This window comes from Entelurus aequoreus, linkage group LG10 (assembly GCF_033978785.1).
Source record: "Entelurus aequoreus isolate RoL-2023_Sb linkage group LG10, RoL_Eaeq_v1.1, whole genome shotgun sequence".
Lineage (NCBI taxonomy): Eukaryota > Metazoa > Chordata > Actinopteri > Syngnathiformes > Syngnathidae > Entelurus > Entelurus aequoreus.
The window spans coordinates 14,105,111-14,121,551 of record NC_084740.1 but is presented as its reverse complement, the minus strand read 5'-3'; the positions used below and the strand labels follow the sequence as shown (position 1 = coordinate 14,121,551).

General features: G+C 42.4%; 1 protein-coding gene across 6 annotated transcripts in view; it reads left to right on the top strand.

The window, feature by feature from the left end:
* Nucleotides 1–16,441, top strand: part of sik2b (salt-inducible kinase 2b) — a 135,245-nt gene that overhangs the window by 117,604 nt on the left and 1,200 nt on the right. For 3 of the 6 annotated variants that reach the window (XM_062060178.1, XM_062060182.1, XM_062060180.1), the window contains exons 12-15: nucleotides 2,201–2,352; nucleotides 3,055–3,168; nucleotides 11,997–12,088; nucleotides 12,172–16,441. The exon at nucleotides 12,172–16,441 is cut by the window's right edge. In XM_062060178.1, coding sequence (XP_061916162.1) covers nucleotides 2,201–2,352; nucleotides 3,055–3,168; nucleotides 11,997–12,088; nucleotides 12,172–12,766 — 953 coding nt within the window. In that variant the 3' untranslated portion in view covers nucleotides 12,767–16,441. The remainder of the gene's footprint in view (nucleotides 1–2,200; nucleotides 2,353–3,054; nucleotides 3,169–11,996; nucleotides 12,089–12,171) is intronic. The other 3 variants (XM_062060181.1, XM_062060179.1, XR_009827444.1) reach the window with 2 other exon arrangements.

Below are 16,441 nucleotides of genomic sequence, written 5' to 3'. Positions count from 1 at the left end.
GATGGATAACAATACATTAGCAAAAGTAGACTGACAACCTTTGTTTGAATCATCAGCACCAAACTGCACAGCGAAAGATTTGCACAATATTGCGCCACGCCCTTCAAAACCTTGACAAAGGAAATGTTAAACAACCACTACCAATAATCCGTATGCTGCTTCACTCTTCTTTGGATAACTAATTATACATCACTTGCATGAATCCTAAGTAGAATGTTTAATTACATCTTGAAAGCACTTTGTTTCCCGGTCTCCTAACCAACAGCCTTCACTGTGCACTCCTAGCTAGTGTTTGCATATATTTTATTTATTACATTCATTTTAATCCTCTTTGGGGAGGGAGAGGGAGAGAGAGAGAGGGGGAGAGGGAGGGAGGGAGAGCGTTGATGCGGCAGGTTATTTTGCGTCAGACTGCTGACTTGGGTTAGAAATAACTCCCACCACCACAGTGAGTCAGGTGCTATCGTTCAGTCACCACTGGATGGGTCTTATCAGCCACAAACACACACATACAGTGGAATTCCTCGATTTACAAACCCGTTATATTTAACTTTTCGATTTACGAACCATTAGATTGAGCCAATAGGCCTCCGTGTGTGAACCATGTCTCTGTGTACGAACGTCCGTTTTGCTAACTCAATATGAGTCCCAAAAAGACAACACACCAGCAAGGAAAGGAGAGAATTGCTGTGGAGTTAAAAAAAAATAATTAAAAACTCTTTGCGAGGAGTACATCTTTGGTGCAAGCAAGTAATATGGAAGAATCAACAAAGCAGGCTTTGTACCATAGCAATTTTTAATTGTGATAAGACAAGACTTTTTTGGAAAAATATGCCAGAGCAGACTTGTATCACAGTGGAGAAGAATGAACCAGCGGGACACAAGCCAATAAAAGATTGCCTGCTTGAGCGGCGTCTCCTATTATTTCAGCACACACAGCCCGTCCTCCCCCCCTCCCATCTCCTCCTTGTATCTGCCTGCTCAAGTGAGCTCCACATTTGCAGACGGATTTTACTTTACGCTATTCATCTTAGCAATGTGGCTGTAAAAGTTCAGGCTTTTTGTGATTTCAGATCGTTTGTGAGGGCATCAAAGAGACCTATGTATGTGTGTGTGTGTTGGCAGAGCAGGTGTATACAGGACAGTTGAGCTTGCTTATTAGCATGTAGCATTGTCTTCTAATGTATTTACATTCCCACTTTGGTAAACGTGCTGAAATGACCGCAGTCGGAGAGGCAGGAGATTATCATATACTTTTTACCTACGCAGTAAAAAAACAATTTTGAAGTAAGAAACTGGCAGCTCAGTCGCCACAATTTTATCATAAAATTTATGGTGTGTTTTATACAGCTATATTTAAATGAAAAAAACTTTGTTTTTTACTGTAAAATTCTGTCAACTGCGCTACCAGTTTTTACAGTAAAATATATTGTAATTTCTACATTTGATAGATAACTAGCTTAGAAATCAAGTCAAGCAGATATTCATTACTATTTTTTTAAAGTTTGAAATGTATGATAGTATCATATTTGTTGCATTACTAGAAATGATAATGCAATTGGGCAACACAGTGACACGGGTTAGTGCGTGTGCCTCACACGGGTACTCCGGCTTCCTCCCACCTCCAAAGGCATGCACCTGGGGATAGGTTGATTGGCAACACTAAATTGACCCTAGTGTGTGAATGTGAGTGTGAATGTTGTCTGTGTTGCCCTGCGATGGGGTGGCGACTTGTCCAGGGTGTAACCCGCTTTCCGCCCGAATGCAGCTGAGATAGGCTCCAGCACCCCTCGTGATCCCGAAAGGGACATGCTGTAGAAAATGGATGGATGGATGATAATGCAATTGCATGCAATACATGTATTTATTTATGTCAAAATGGAAATAATACATTTAGTAAGAGAAGAGAAAGTACTTTATTGACGCATATCATTTCAAGGCTTTTGCAGGCCAAATTAAATAATGTGGCCAAAGCGAGCTCTGGCCCCCGGGCCTTGAGTTTGGCACCTGTGATTGAAGGTAACTACTCTTACTTGAGTATATTTATCTTACTGTGTATATTTGATACATGGTATATCACAAGTGCATATACATACAAACAAACACACCCACAGCGATGCACATGGAGCCACGCTGTCTATGAAAAGTGTTGTTTTTATTGATGAGATGTCTGAATTAAAATGTGTCCATATTTGTCCAGGTTTGGTTGCCTTTCGACAGCACCTTCAGAATCTGGCACGGACCAAAGGCATCCTAGAGCTGAACAAAGTCCAGATGCTGGTGGAGCAGATGGGCGAAGGGGCCGCCATGTGTCCACCAGGGCCCCAGCATCACTTGCACAACCTCCTGGAGGTCAGTGGCACTAACCAAGACAAACACACAGCTCCCTGCTATCCTCACCTAATTCTGTCCAGAAATGTAAAAAAAAAAATCAAATAAAAAAAAAAAACAGGCACCCGGGCTGTTGTGTAAGCCCTGGAGAGCCAGCCAACTGCGGCTTGTTTACTGTGTCTCGTCCCCCTGGGGCCTGCTGGAGCCCAGGCCAAAGTGAATGCCGCCATTGTTAAAGTCGGCCAGACTTACTCGTAGCAGAGCCTGGCATTCAATATGCTCAAATCACAAGCACACAAGATGATACACACTGTACGAGGAAAAAGAGAGTCATGGGATTTCCAGTAAATACAAGTAGAAAAAAAATACCACAATTAATAGCCAAAGCTGACAAGATCTGGTTGTTCTCATGCCGCTCATCTTTCATAATGCAATAACACAGCTCTTAGGCTTGGCCCCCCGTCATCCTTTTAATATGCTCTCAATCTATTTAACTAATGTGTAATCCCTGTGGAACATGCCATTTAGCGAAAGGCATCTGGCTGATCAGTCGACACAAAGGCATGTTGGCAGCGCACATTATGGCTAATCCAGTTAGACCACGCCATGAAGCGCCCGGGCCCTGACACGGCTTGATGAACCCACACGCTGTCCTTCAACTTATGTGTCTGCGTGCAGACGTAAACATCCTGCCTTCTGACTCGTAATGTTTGTGTTGGACAGGGTGAGGCATCCAAGGAACAGGAGGGCCCCACTTTATACCAAGGTGGGCCGCAACCGCCTCTCCTTTCGCGCAGGCAGAGTTTGGAGACACAGTACCTCACCCATCGTCTGCAGGTACGCTCTCATGCAAGCCTGTCACTCTGCACTACAGGATTTTGGAACACATCTAACTAATCAATCAGGGGGTTGTTTCCTCTTGATTGGAATAATTGATTTTACCAAGGCATTTTGAATAATTGCATGCCATGTCCGATTTTAAGGGCTGCAACCTTTGGAGGTCGCATTTAAAGGCAGATTATATAATAATCCTACCCCAATTGGAGGGCTCATTCAAATGCAATTATTTTAGGCCTTTTTTTTTAAAGGATACTGCGATACCTGTCAACCCTCCCATTTTCCCCGGGAAACTTCCTTCTTTCCCATTGACTTCCCTTTAAAGTTTGTTTTTTTAAACTGTTACTTCCGTAGCAACACTCAGTAAACATAGGTGTATCCTACAACCTGTAAAAATTCAGGCTTCAAAATAAAAGCAGGCCAGTAAAACACAGGTTGGTATGTGAGATGGGAATTTGTCTCAATTCTGATTATTGGGGCGACGATTCGATTCACAATCTTCAATCAAGCATTTTATAAAAAAGTTTTTTTAGTTTTTTTTTTAACAAGAATCTCAGAATGTTAATCTAATAAAAGAAAAAAAACAACTCCAACCCAATCCCAGTTTTTCAATATTTAGGATTTTTTTTTCAACAACAATCACAGAATGTTAATTTAATTAATCTAATAAAATAAAAATAAAAACTCCAACCCAATCCCAGCTTTACAATATTTAGGATAGACATACAAATACAATACTAAATAACAATAGGTCCTTTCGTCCCAATGCAAAAGGACTCCCGTTGGGATTCCTTTTACATGGGCCGTGCGGGCCCTAAAAAAAGGAAAACCAAACGTGTTTGTGTATAAGTACAAGGTGTCACAAAAAATGTATACACAACTTAAATAATTTCAAACTAGATCCATCCATCCATCCATTTTCTACCGCTTATTCCCTTCGGGGTCGCGGGGGGCGCTGGAGCCTATCTCAGCTACAATCGAGCAGAAGGCGGGGTACACCCTGGACAAGTCGCCACCTCATCGCAGGGCCAACACAGATAGACAGACAACATTCACACTGACATTCACACACTAGGGCCAATTTAGTGTTGCCAATCAACCTATCCCCAGGTGCATGTCTTTGGAGGTGGGAGGAAGCCGGAGTACCCGGAGGGAACCCACGCAGTCACGGGGAGAACATGCAAACTCCACACAGAAAGATCCCGAGGCCGGGATTGATCTCACGACTACTCAGGACCTTCGTATTGTGAGGCAGACGCACTAACCCTTCTGCCACCGTGCTGCCCTTCAAACTAGATGTTTAATATAATTGTATAATTTTCAAAATGCAAAAGTATTTACCAACATCAAGACTTTCTTGGACTTTGCAGAAAGGTTTCCAGTACTCTTTCTTCCTTTGTGGGGCTTGTCGATGTCCATGGTCTTCCAGAACGCTTATTGTGGACGTTTTGAACAGTTCCATCAGCTTCAAACTTATCTCTAATTCGAGGGATGGTAACTCGCTTTGGTGGTTCTCTCTGAAACCCCCTCCTAAATTGTTTAATGGGTTTAATCTGAAAAAAAAAAAAAGTTATCTAAAGGGTGTATACATTTTTTGGGACACCCTGTATGTGTAATGTGTATATGTGCATATGTATATGTGTGTATATATATATATATATATATATATATATATATATATATATATATATATATATATATATATATATATATATATATATATATATATATATATATACAGTACAGGCCAAAAGTTTGGACACACCTAATCATTTCAATGTGTTTTCTTTATTTTCATGACTATTTACATTGTAGATTGTCAATGAAGGCATCAAAACTATGACACCTGTGAAGTGAAAACTGTTAAATGTGGGTGAATAAACATGTCTATTCTGGTTCACAACTTTTAATCAACTCCCACACAGAGGTAAAACCGGAAACACTCGATCCCCACTTCCCGCCCACAAACATTGCGCATGCGTTAACCCAGTATATGGAGAAACATGTTAACAGTCTCGCTATCTTTTATAAATAAATAAAAAATTAAATAGCACATGTTTCTTGAGAACAACAGAAACAATAAAATCAACTTAGGTAAGAACCCATTTTCCTTCACTCAATGCTTTCAAAAGCATCAAGAGTGATGCCCCCTTTTTCGTAAGACAGTCAGCCAGTTAAGCTTTTGTTGCTGACCAAAGCACTTGATGTATTTTTCTGTTGTGAATTAGTTCTTTGATGCCACTTATATCCAACCGAAGCCTTTTCTCTGTGACCTGTTTTGTTGATCGAAGAGCATCATAGAGGGAATGATTATCAGTCACACAAACTAACGCTGGAGCATTTAGACCTATCACAAGGAAGGATGAGGTCACCTACCTAGGTTCCATTCTAGAGGCTAATCTTTCCTGTGATAAAATGGCAACCAAGGTAGTCAAAAAGGTCAACCAACGAACGAGATTTCTCTATAGAATCTCCTCTCTGGTCAACAAAAGCACCATGAGGATTCTAGCGGGAACTCTCGTTCAACCCTTTTTCGACTACGCATGCACCTCCTGGTACCCTAGCACCTCCAAATCCCTCAAATCTAGACTCCAAACATCCTAGAACAAGCTAGTCAGATTACTTCTAGACCTCCACCCCAGATCACACCTCACTTCTACCCACTTTCCCCAGATCACACCTCACTCCTACCCACTTCTCCAAAGTGGGCTGGCTCAGGGTGGAGGACAGAGTAAATCAACTTGCACTGAGCCTAGTCTATAAAATCCGCTACACCTCCCCCGAAGTACATGTCAAACTACTTCCTTAACGTAAATGACCGCCATAACCACAACACCAGGGGGAGCTCCACTAACCACGTTAAACCCAGATTCCGAACTAACAAAGGTCTTAACTCATTCTCTTTCTATGCCACATCAATATGGAATGCACTCCCAACAGGTGTAAAAGAAAGGGCATCTTTATCCTCCTTCAAAACCGCACTAAAAGAACACCTCCAGGCAACTACAACCCTAAACTAACACCCTCCCTTCCACATAATACCTCTTCTGACTATAAATAATCAAATGTAAACAATCAAACAATCAAATGTAGACATGTTTTATTACACTTTTTATTGTACTTTCTGATCTCTCTCTATGTCCACTACTTGCTATATATATCCTACCAAGTCAGTCCTACACTGTTTCAATTCTCTGATTATGCAATTGTTGATGCTGATTGTTGATGTCTGAAGTGTTGATACCAACCAAATCTACCCCCCCCCCCCCTTTCATATCCCACACCCCGGATTGTAAATAATTCAATGTATATACTCTGATTGTGTGATGACTGTATTATGATGTTAGTATATATTTGATAGTATATATCTGTATCATGAATCAATTTAAGTGGACACCGACTTAAACAAGTTGAAAAACTTATTCGGGTGTTACCATTTAGTGGTCAATTGTACGGAATATGTACTTCACTGTGCAACCTACTAATACAAGTTTCAATCAACCAATCAATCAATCAAACCAGCGGTGCCAGTAGTGAGCTCAGAATACAGGGCGGCAAGAAACACAGCGTTGTCTATTCCATCCGACATGGCAAAAGTCTCTCCAGCAAGGGTGCTTCGCACCACTCGTCGAATCCTCTTGGACTGCCAGTAAAGGGGGGAGAATGTACCTCCTTTTCCCATTAGGGTGATCAACATGCCCCCTTGTGTACCTCCATCAGGAAGATTTCCTAATGAAGCATCGCTGAATACAGTTAGGTTTAAAGCATCATTTCCCAAATGTTGAAATTTCAAAGTCACTTTTTCAGCTTTCAGTTTACAAATTAACTTATTAGCATTGTGAATTGATTGCACAGTCGCATTCTTTAGACTAGATGTCAGACTACAAGAATCAAACATTACATCAGGTCTTGTCTGTTTTGCAACCCAGAGTATCTGTCCTATTTTTGATCTGAGTTGTTCTTGTTCTGTTTCATTAAGACGAGCATCTCTTTCTAGAGCACAGACTGGCTGTAAGTGAATGGGGTGCAGACTTTCAATGTAGCTGTGCTGATGCAACTGTACAGAATCATTAACAGTTTCAATATCCATTCCCAAATAGCAATTCCTCACATCCCACTTGGAACCCAGACTTCAGTTTAGGGATCACATTTTCTGAAAAGTTTGATGAGCCTACCCACAGAAAATCATCTACATGACATGCGAGTACACCCGTCACTGTGTTTTCATCATCCAGCCAATAAAATACTGCTGGGTCTACCTGTGACACTTTACCACCTGTGCTCAGCATGATTTCCTTCACCTTGTTGTACCAATAGAGAGATGCATCAGCAAGGCCATACACACACTTCTTCAGTTTCCAAAGAACTCCCATACAGTCAGCTTCTGGGGGAGGATTGACATAAATGTCTCTCGACAACTCCATACCCTGTAAAAAGGTAGACTTGATGTCCATAGAATGGAATTTCCAATGATTTTGACAAATTACACTGAGCAATAGCCTTAGAGATTCAGAAGCACATGTTGGTTTTTAAATTAAGTTCTTCAAAACCCCTTGCTACAAGTCTGGCCTTGGGTACAATACCAGTGTCACTTTCTTTGAGACTACAGACCCACCTAATAATATAATAATATAATATAATAATAATCTCAATAACATTATTCTAGTGTTTTTAAAAAGAAGTCGTCAAGTTTTTTCAAGTGAACTCGCAGACCACAAGTTGAATAGGAGCGTTGCATATGACGTCATATCCGTTTTTCTATTTCGCAGCTTAATTCACACAATGGTCAAGCAGCTTGAGCGTAGCATTCAAACAAGTGAGAGTGAGTGTAGAGTTTGAGCAGAAAATGTCGTATTGCTGTTCTGTTCTTTGGGTGTTCTAGTCGTTCAAATAGAGAGATAGGAAAGAGCTTTCATAGAGTCCCGAAAGAAGTGGTTCATAAAGGTAATAAAGTCAGGGAAAAATGAAAGTGCGTCAAAGGAAATGGCTCTTAAAAATATCACTTTCATCATCTTGTGGAATACAATCGGACCATGCTTGTGTCTGCAGCGATCACTTTGTAAAATGTTTGTTTGAACATTTGGTATGTTTGAGAAACTTTCTGTTGTGAAAAATAGTTTATTCTCTACTATATTAGTTGTGTTAGAGATCAAATGTAAAGAAAGGACAAGAGACCGCATTAGTTTGTGTATTTTGTGGTAGCTATGCCTAAATATAACTACGAAGACCTACCTAATTAAAGGCCTACTGAAATGAATTTTTTTTTTATTTAAACGGGGATAGCAGATCCATTCTATGTGTCATACTTGATCATTTTGCCATATTGCCATATTTTTGCTGAAAGGATTTAGTATAGAACAACGTCGATAAAGTTCGCAACTTTTGGTCTCTGATAAAAAAAACCTTGCCCCTACCGGAAGTAGCGTGATGACGTTGTCAGTTGTTCACTCCCTCATATTTTCCTATTGTTTTCAACGCAGCTAGAGCTATTCGGACCATTACCCCATTAATTTGAGCGAGGATGAAAGATTCGTGGATGAGGAACGTTAGAGTGACGGACTAGAATGCAGTGAAATACATATTTTTTTCGCTCTGACCGTAACTTAGGTACAAGCTGGCTCATTGGATTCCACACTCTCTCCTTTTTTTATTGTGGGTCACGGATTTGTATTTTAAACCACCTCGGATACTATATCCTCTTGAAAATGAGAGTCGAGAACCCGAAATGGACATTAACAGTGACTTGTATCTCCAGGACAATACATCGACAAAGCTCATTAGCATTAGCTACGAGCTAACGTGATAGCTACGAGCTAACGTGATAGCATCTGTCTCAAATGCAGATAAAAACAAAATAAATAAATCCCTGACTGGAAGGATAGACAGAAAATCAACAATAGTATTAAACCATGTACATGTAACTACACGGTTAATAGATCTCAGCCTGGCAAAGCTTAACAATGCTGTTGCTAACGACGCTAAGGCTAACTTAGCAACTTAGCAACCGGACCTCACAGAGCTATGATAAAAACATTAGCGCTCCACCTACGCCAGCCAGCCCTCATCTGCCCAGCTCATCAACACCCGTGCTCACCTGCGTTCCAGCGATTGACGGCGCGACGAAGGACTTCACCCGATCATCCGTGCGGTGGCCGGTTAGCATCGGCTAGCGCGTCTGCTATTCAAGTGAGTAATCCTTGTTGTGTTGCTACAGCCGCCGCTATACACCGATCCCACCTACAACGTTCTTCTTTGCAGCCTCCATTGTTCATTAAACAAATTGCAAAAGATTCACCAACACAGATGTCCAGAATACTGTGGAATTATGAAATGAAAACAGAGCTTTTTTGTATTGTATTCAATGGGGTACCAACACTTCCGGTTCAATGATTGACGTCACACGCATACTCATCCTCCGAAGGCTTTTTCAATCGGAAGTGTGGCGGGAATTTTAAAATTGCACTTTATAAGTTAACCCGGCCGTATTGGCATGTGTTGCAATGTTAAGATTTCATCATTGATATGTAAACTATCAGACTGCGTGGTCGGTAGTTGTGGGTTTCAGTAGGCCTTTAAACTAACGTTGTGTTAAGTCCTGTGATAATAAATATTGTGATTGGTGGTCCAATCCACCTTATTTTCATTGTTGATTTTCTTAACAGAAACTTCAAACTTAGTAGTTGTTGTGCAAGTAAGCAGAGTGCTTTATTCTACAAGGATTACCACACTGTAGCATTATCAGTGATATGCATTAGCATCAAGAAAATATCCTTAATATTATTCATAAACAAGATGAATAAATCTCCGGTAGGCTCGACAACATATACTGTATCTTGATATTACTAGCAAACATTACTAAACAACAGGGACATCTACGACTTCCGGATGGCTTCGAAGCGATTCTGGACCACCATCCGCCGCCTAAGGAAGGGGAAGCAGTGCACTGTCAACACCGTGTGGTGAGGATGGTGTTCTGCTGACCTCAACTGCGGATGTTGTGGATCGGGGGAGGGAATACTTCGAAGACCTCCTCAATCCCTTCTTCCTATGAGAAAGCAGTGCCTGGGGAATCTGTGGTGGGCTCTCCTATTTCTGGGGCTGAGGTTGCTGAGGTAGTTAAAAAGCTCCTCGGTGGCAAGGCCCCGGGGGTGAATGAGATCCGCCCGGAGTTCCTTAAGGCTCTGGATGCTGTGGGGCTGTCTTGGTTGACAAAACTCTGCAGCATCGCATGGACATCGGAGGCGGTACCCCTGGATTGGCAGACCGGGGTGGTGGTTCCTCTCTTTAAGGGGAACCGGAGGGTGTGTTCCAACTATCGTGGGATCACACTCCTCAGCCTTCCCGGTAAGGTTTATTCAGGTGTACTGGAGAGGAGGCTACGCCTGATAGTCGAACCTCGGATTCAGGAAGAACAGTGTTGTTTTCGTCCTGGTCGTGGAACTGTGGACTAGCTCTATACTCTCGGCAGGGTCCTTGAGGGTGCATGGGAGTTTGCCCAACCAGTCTACATGTGTTTTGTGGACTTGGAGAAGGCATTCGACCGTGTCCCTCGGGAAGTCCTGTGGGGAGTGCTCAGAGTATGGGGTATCGGACTGTCTGATTGTTGCGGTCCGCTCCCTGTATGATCAGTGTCAGAGCTTGGTCCGCATTGTTTCCAGTGAGGGTTGAACTCCGCCAAGGCTGCCCTTTGTCACCAATTCTGTTCATAACTTTTATGGACAGAATTTCTAGGCGCAGTCAAAGCGTTGAGGGGATCCGGTTTGGTGGCTGCAGGATTAGGTCTCTGCTTTTTGCAGATGATGTGGTCCTGATGGCTTCATTTGGCCAAGATCTTCAGCTCTCACTCGATTGGCTTACAGCCGAGTGTGAAGCGACTGGGATGAGAATCAGCACCTCCAAGTCCAAATCCATGGTTCTCGCCCGGAAAAGGGTGGAGTGCCATCTCCGGGTTGGAGAGGAGACCCTGCCCCAAGTGGAGTAGTTCAAGTACCTAGGAGTCTTGTTCACGAGTGAGGGAAGAGTGGATCGTGAGATCGACAGGCGGATCGGTGCGGCGTCTTCAGTAATGCAGTAATGCGGACGCTGCATCGATCCGTTGTGGTGAAGAAGGAGCTGAGCCGGAAGGCTAAGTTTTCAATTTACCGGTCGATCTACGTTCCCATCCTCACCTATGGTCATGAGCTTTGGGTTATGACCGAAAGGACAAGATCACGGGTACAAGCGGCCGAAATTTGTTTCCTCCGCCGGGTGGCGGGGCTCTCCCTTAGAGATAGGGTGAGAAGCTCTGCCATCCGGGGGAGCTCAAAGTAAAGCCGCTGCTCCTCCACATCGAGAGGAGCCAGATGAGGTGGTTCGGGCATCTGGTCAGGATGCCACCCAAATGCCTGCCTAGGGAGGTGTTTCGGGCACGTCCAACCGGTAGGAGGCCACGGGGAAGACCCAGGACACGTTGGGAAGACTATGTCTCCCGGCTGGCCTGCGAACGCCTCGGGATCCCCCGGGAAGAGCTGGACGAAGTGGCTGGGGAGAGGGAAGTCTGGGCTTCCCTGCTTAGGCTGCTGCCCCCGCGACCCGACCTCGGATAAGCGGAAGAAGATGGATGGATGGATGGATGTAAAAAGTGGATTAGGTGCACAGTAGCTCATTAGCATTAAAGCTACAGACACATGGTACAGTCTGAATTGTTTTTGGGAGACCTCAGACACTTATAAAACTATTATATTATTATTATATAAAACTATTCTATTATATAAAACTATTCTATTATTATGTAACATTATATACAACTATAATAGTTTTAATTATTTTGCAATGTTTCTTGTGTGTAGCAGAACAGTGTTTTGGCAAACAGTCCTGCAAGCTGCCAAATGTTCTGTCAGGACTCTCCTAGAAGTTTAGAGCAGCAACTGCAAGAACACAGGTGAGACTACTTAACTGCTCCTTCGGCTGACATATTGTAAGGATTGGAACTCGATGAGCTCTTTTTGTGTTTCCTCCTCCCAGACTGAATCAGAAGAGGATGTACCTGCAGCAGTCCCAGGGTTTGGGCTTGCCGATCTACTTCAACCAGATGCAGATCGCTGAAGGATCCTACCCAGCTAGTGGCCCCCCTCTGGACCTGGCGGCTTCCCAGAACTCTCCCCAGGGGCCCCCGATGGCAGCCCAGCCTCAAGCTCAGCAACCAGGCAGCCAACAAGCCTCGCCGTCGTACAGCCACCCCCACAGCCTGAGCCCCCTCATGGAGCCGGGGGAGGGTCCTATTTACGATCCCTACATGAGCCACCACCCATACGCCCAGCACCTCCCCCCCGGTCCCCACCTGCAGCACCTCCACCACCACCACCAGCAGCACCACGAAGGTTACCGCTACTCAATAGAGCAGCAGGCTGCAGGCCTCGGGCCCCAGTATGAGTTCCCCTCAGACCTCGGCCTGCTCCCTGCCTCTGTCCCAGGGGAGGCGGGGGTTTTCTACGGGGGGCCAGACGGCGAGCAGGGCCAGCAGGAAGGTCTGGTTCTCTCCCAACTGCAGAGCCCGCTCTTGGACAGCGAGATGATGGAGACGGTGGACTCTCAGCACGGCTTTGTGCTGGTCAACTGAAACCTTGGCGCAGTATTAGGAGAGCCCAACATGTGGAGGCGCAGCAACAGGGAGGGCAATGTGTTAGAAACTCCTAGAACACTTTCCTACCCAAAACCCTCTCTTAGCTCACCTCCCTTTTGTCCCGCCCACACGGAGCGAGGGACACGTGCGCCGCGACCGCCAGGAGTTTGCAGCGTTTGGAAGCCAGCGGCAAGCAAAAGCACAAAAAAGGCCGGCAAATCTTGAGTTTGTCAAATAGGACAGAGGGGTCGTCACGCGAAGGTCCCAGGTGCACAACACTAACAGGAAGTATTGACAGGACGTGACTTGTAACTACTGAACTAACTGCTTACACTACTGAAAGGTGCGCGTGGACACCTGAGACAAGATGGCGCTTGATTTGTGTCCTCGGATAAGACGACTGAATATTCTCCCCTCACCTGGCAAACACTGATGCAATATTCCTCCTGATTGGCTGTGGGACTGATGACATCACCAGGAGGGCGAGATGTGAGTGGCGTTTTTGTTTTGCACATGTCAGGAAGATTGTCACATGACTTTGGGAATGTAACGAAGACATCATGTGATCACTTTGGTGACAGACAGCAGAGGTGGCGGGGGGGAAATCTTTTTGTTTTGATATGCTTCGCAGCACTCGGACTGAAGAATCTTCCCTGCGGGCGCTGAAAGTCACATGATCTGTTGTTCCACGCTCAACGGAACGTTCTAGAAGGAGCGAGGGCAGCAAGTGTAGCAGCAGGTCAACACTTTCCACCTTTCTTTTTCTTCTGCTTATTTACACCAAGGAGTATTAGGGCTACTCTAAAAACAGGCCAGAAAAAGTTGCAATTTTACTCAAATTCAAATATTTAAAAAAAAAAAAGAATATTTCTTTTTAAAAAGAGATTTTTTTTGGTCTTATAATATCAACTTGAAAATTATGACTTTTTTAATAACATTCTGCTTGTAACGTTCCATTTTTTTCATTAGGACTAAGAAAAGTAACAATCATAATTTTAGGAGAACGTATTTTACAGAAATAATTTAATTTTACAAGAATAAAATGTAACCATAGATAATTGTTTTCCTCTTAAAATGGCAACTTTCTCGTACAATCATAACTACTCTTCTTTCTTCAAGTTGTGTCACAAGGAGATTAAAGTCATGATCTTTCGAGGAAAAAGTAACATATTTCCTGGAATAAACAAAAAGAATGTAGCAGTAGTAATATTATATTTGTTTTAAAGGGGTCACATTATGATTGTTTTCTACATGTAAAAGACTTCCTTGTGGTCTACATAACATGTAATGGTGGTTCTTTGGTCAAAATGTTGCATAGATGATGTTTTACAGACCATCTTCAAGCCGCTTTGCAGGATGCGCCATTTTGTGGGCGGTCTTATTTACGTGCCTCCACATTAACTGTATCCTCCCAGTCAGCCATGTTGTAGTTTTTAGCGCTTTCATAGCGAGTCTACTGACAGATATAAGTTTGAACTCTACGCTACGTTGTATTAGAAATGACAACAGCAGAGGATGCACGTGCATGTACGAGCCAGTCTGCCCCACAAGAGGACAGAGGAAAAAGGAGGAGCTTATTGACTACAGCGCGGGACTACAATGGCAGACTTGTGCAAAGCACTTTGGGTAAATTTCTACTTTTGTCACAATTGGGACAAATTATTTTAATTTTCCTGAGGGAACTCTCCTGAAGGAATCAATAAAGTACTATCTATCTATCTACAACTGGCGCGTTTGGAGGAAATATGAAGGAAGGCCAGATTGTTTATAAACATTTCCGCCATGCCTCCATGGATTGATTTGAAATTGTTCAGGACTTATGCAGATCCCAAATACAACACAGGTACCAGCTGGAAAGAAAAGTTGGTTTTGCATGATAGGGCCCCTTTAAGACATTAAAAAAAAACTAATCTGGAAAGATGACGACATCTTACAGTTACGCCTCCTTGTAACATGACAACTTTGTTTCCAGTCAGAAAGTGACCGATGAAAGTCGTAATGTTACGAGAAAAAAGGAATGTGCAAAAATAATTGGCAATTTTACACAAAAGGTTCCAATTATGTAAGAGAAAACATATTTCATAAAAAAATATATATATATTTTTTAAATATTCACTTTTTTTTACCATAAAATTGCAACTTTTTCCCTAAAATTTAAACCGAGAACTATTCTCCTTTAGACATTTAGACTTTTTTATGACTTTATTCTCATTATGAAGTCGTAATGTTAACAGAAAAAGTTGCAATTTTGTGAGAAAAAAGTACAAGAGTAACTAATTAAGGAAATTACAACTTTTTTTAAACTTCAGACTACAAATGTATGCTCTCAAAATGGTGACCTTATTAGTAGTATAAATACTTTGTTCTCATACAATTTGGATTGTTTTTCCTCCTAAATAACATCTTTGATCTGTAATATTCAGATTTTACATTCAAAGTAGATCTTTTTTGGTGTTTTTCTTTTAAAAAGGATCATTTGAATCTACATTTCAAAGACTTCCTGCTGGTCCAGATATGAAATATGTCCAGGATATGCTTTGGCACAGTCACTTTTATCGCCCGTTTTTCTAAGTCTTGTAGACATCATGAAAGGTGTTTCTAGACTGCAAATGAAACCACACCCCGCCCTCACTAAAAGTATCAGAATGTATCTTTTGAAAATGTACACAGTTTAAATTTATATCTTGAAGTCATCACCGCTTGTTGAAAATGATAGACTTGATATAGATTCACTCGGTCACAACATTAGGTACACTGGCTGATTGACTCTGCATTTAAAAAAAAAAGCTGCTATTATGCCGGTGTTGTTAAGCACATGCCACATTTATATAAAAATAATAATCTTAAAACCATCATAGGGCCACTTTAAATGTCACACCGTAATAGTCCCTATTTACAAATATTGTCTGTGGATAAAAACCCTTGGAGACGCTGAATGTTTGCAACTATCATCATCAGAGAGAAAACTGCGTGTATTTTCTTACCCTGATGAGGATTTGTCATTTTTCGCCGTCCAAGTGTCAAATCCACCATGTGAAAGTGGTACAGGTGGTAGGTGAAAGAACCTACCACAATCAACTCATTGGATGTTTTGTGTCCAGTGTGCCTTTTACTTGTCACACGGTCTTGAAAATCTAGTCAGTTGTACTTCCTGCTTTTAGTTTTGCCCGCTCCAAAGTGACTAAAGCCTTTTTTCTTTCTTTTCTTACAAAAGGTACAGAAACCAAAGTCCCTCAGACGAGCCAACACCACTTTCTCTTTCTTTCACTAAACTTTTTTTTATTTGCAATATTTGGCTTCGTGTCGGCACACGTCAAAGTATTCTAGCAATATTTGTGTCAAAGTGAGACTGAAAGTAGTACAAGTAGTAGTGGAGGAGGATGTGATTCTTAGTACTTATTACATTGCACACACACATACACACACATCACACACCTGCTGACAAAACAAGAAGAAATAGAATTTTATATTTACCCTCATTGTTGTCAACCACACATAAGCTAACTTGCTGTTGAGATTAAAAAGGTTTATTGAACAAATTGATGCTGCTTTGTATTTGTTTTATTTGTAAAGATATATGTTTAGCGTTACTCTTGCAACCTGGGCCATCATTAACACCATCAAACAATATTTTGTGGTTATGGTTGTTTCTCCGCCAACATTGGAAATCGT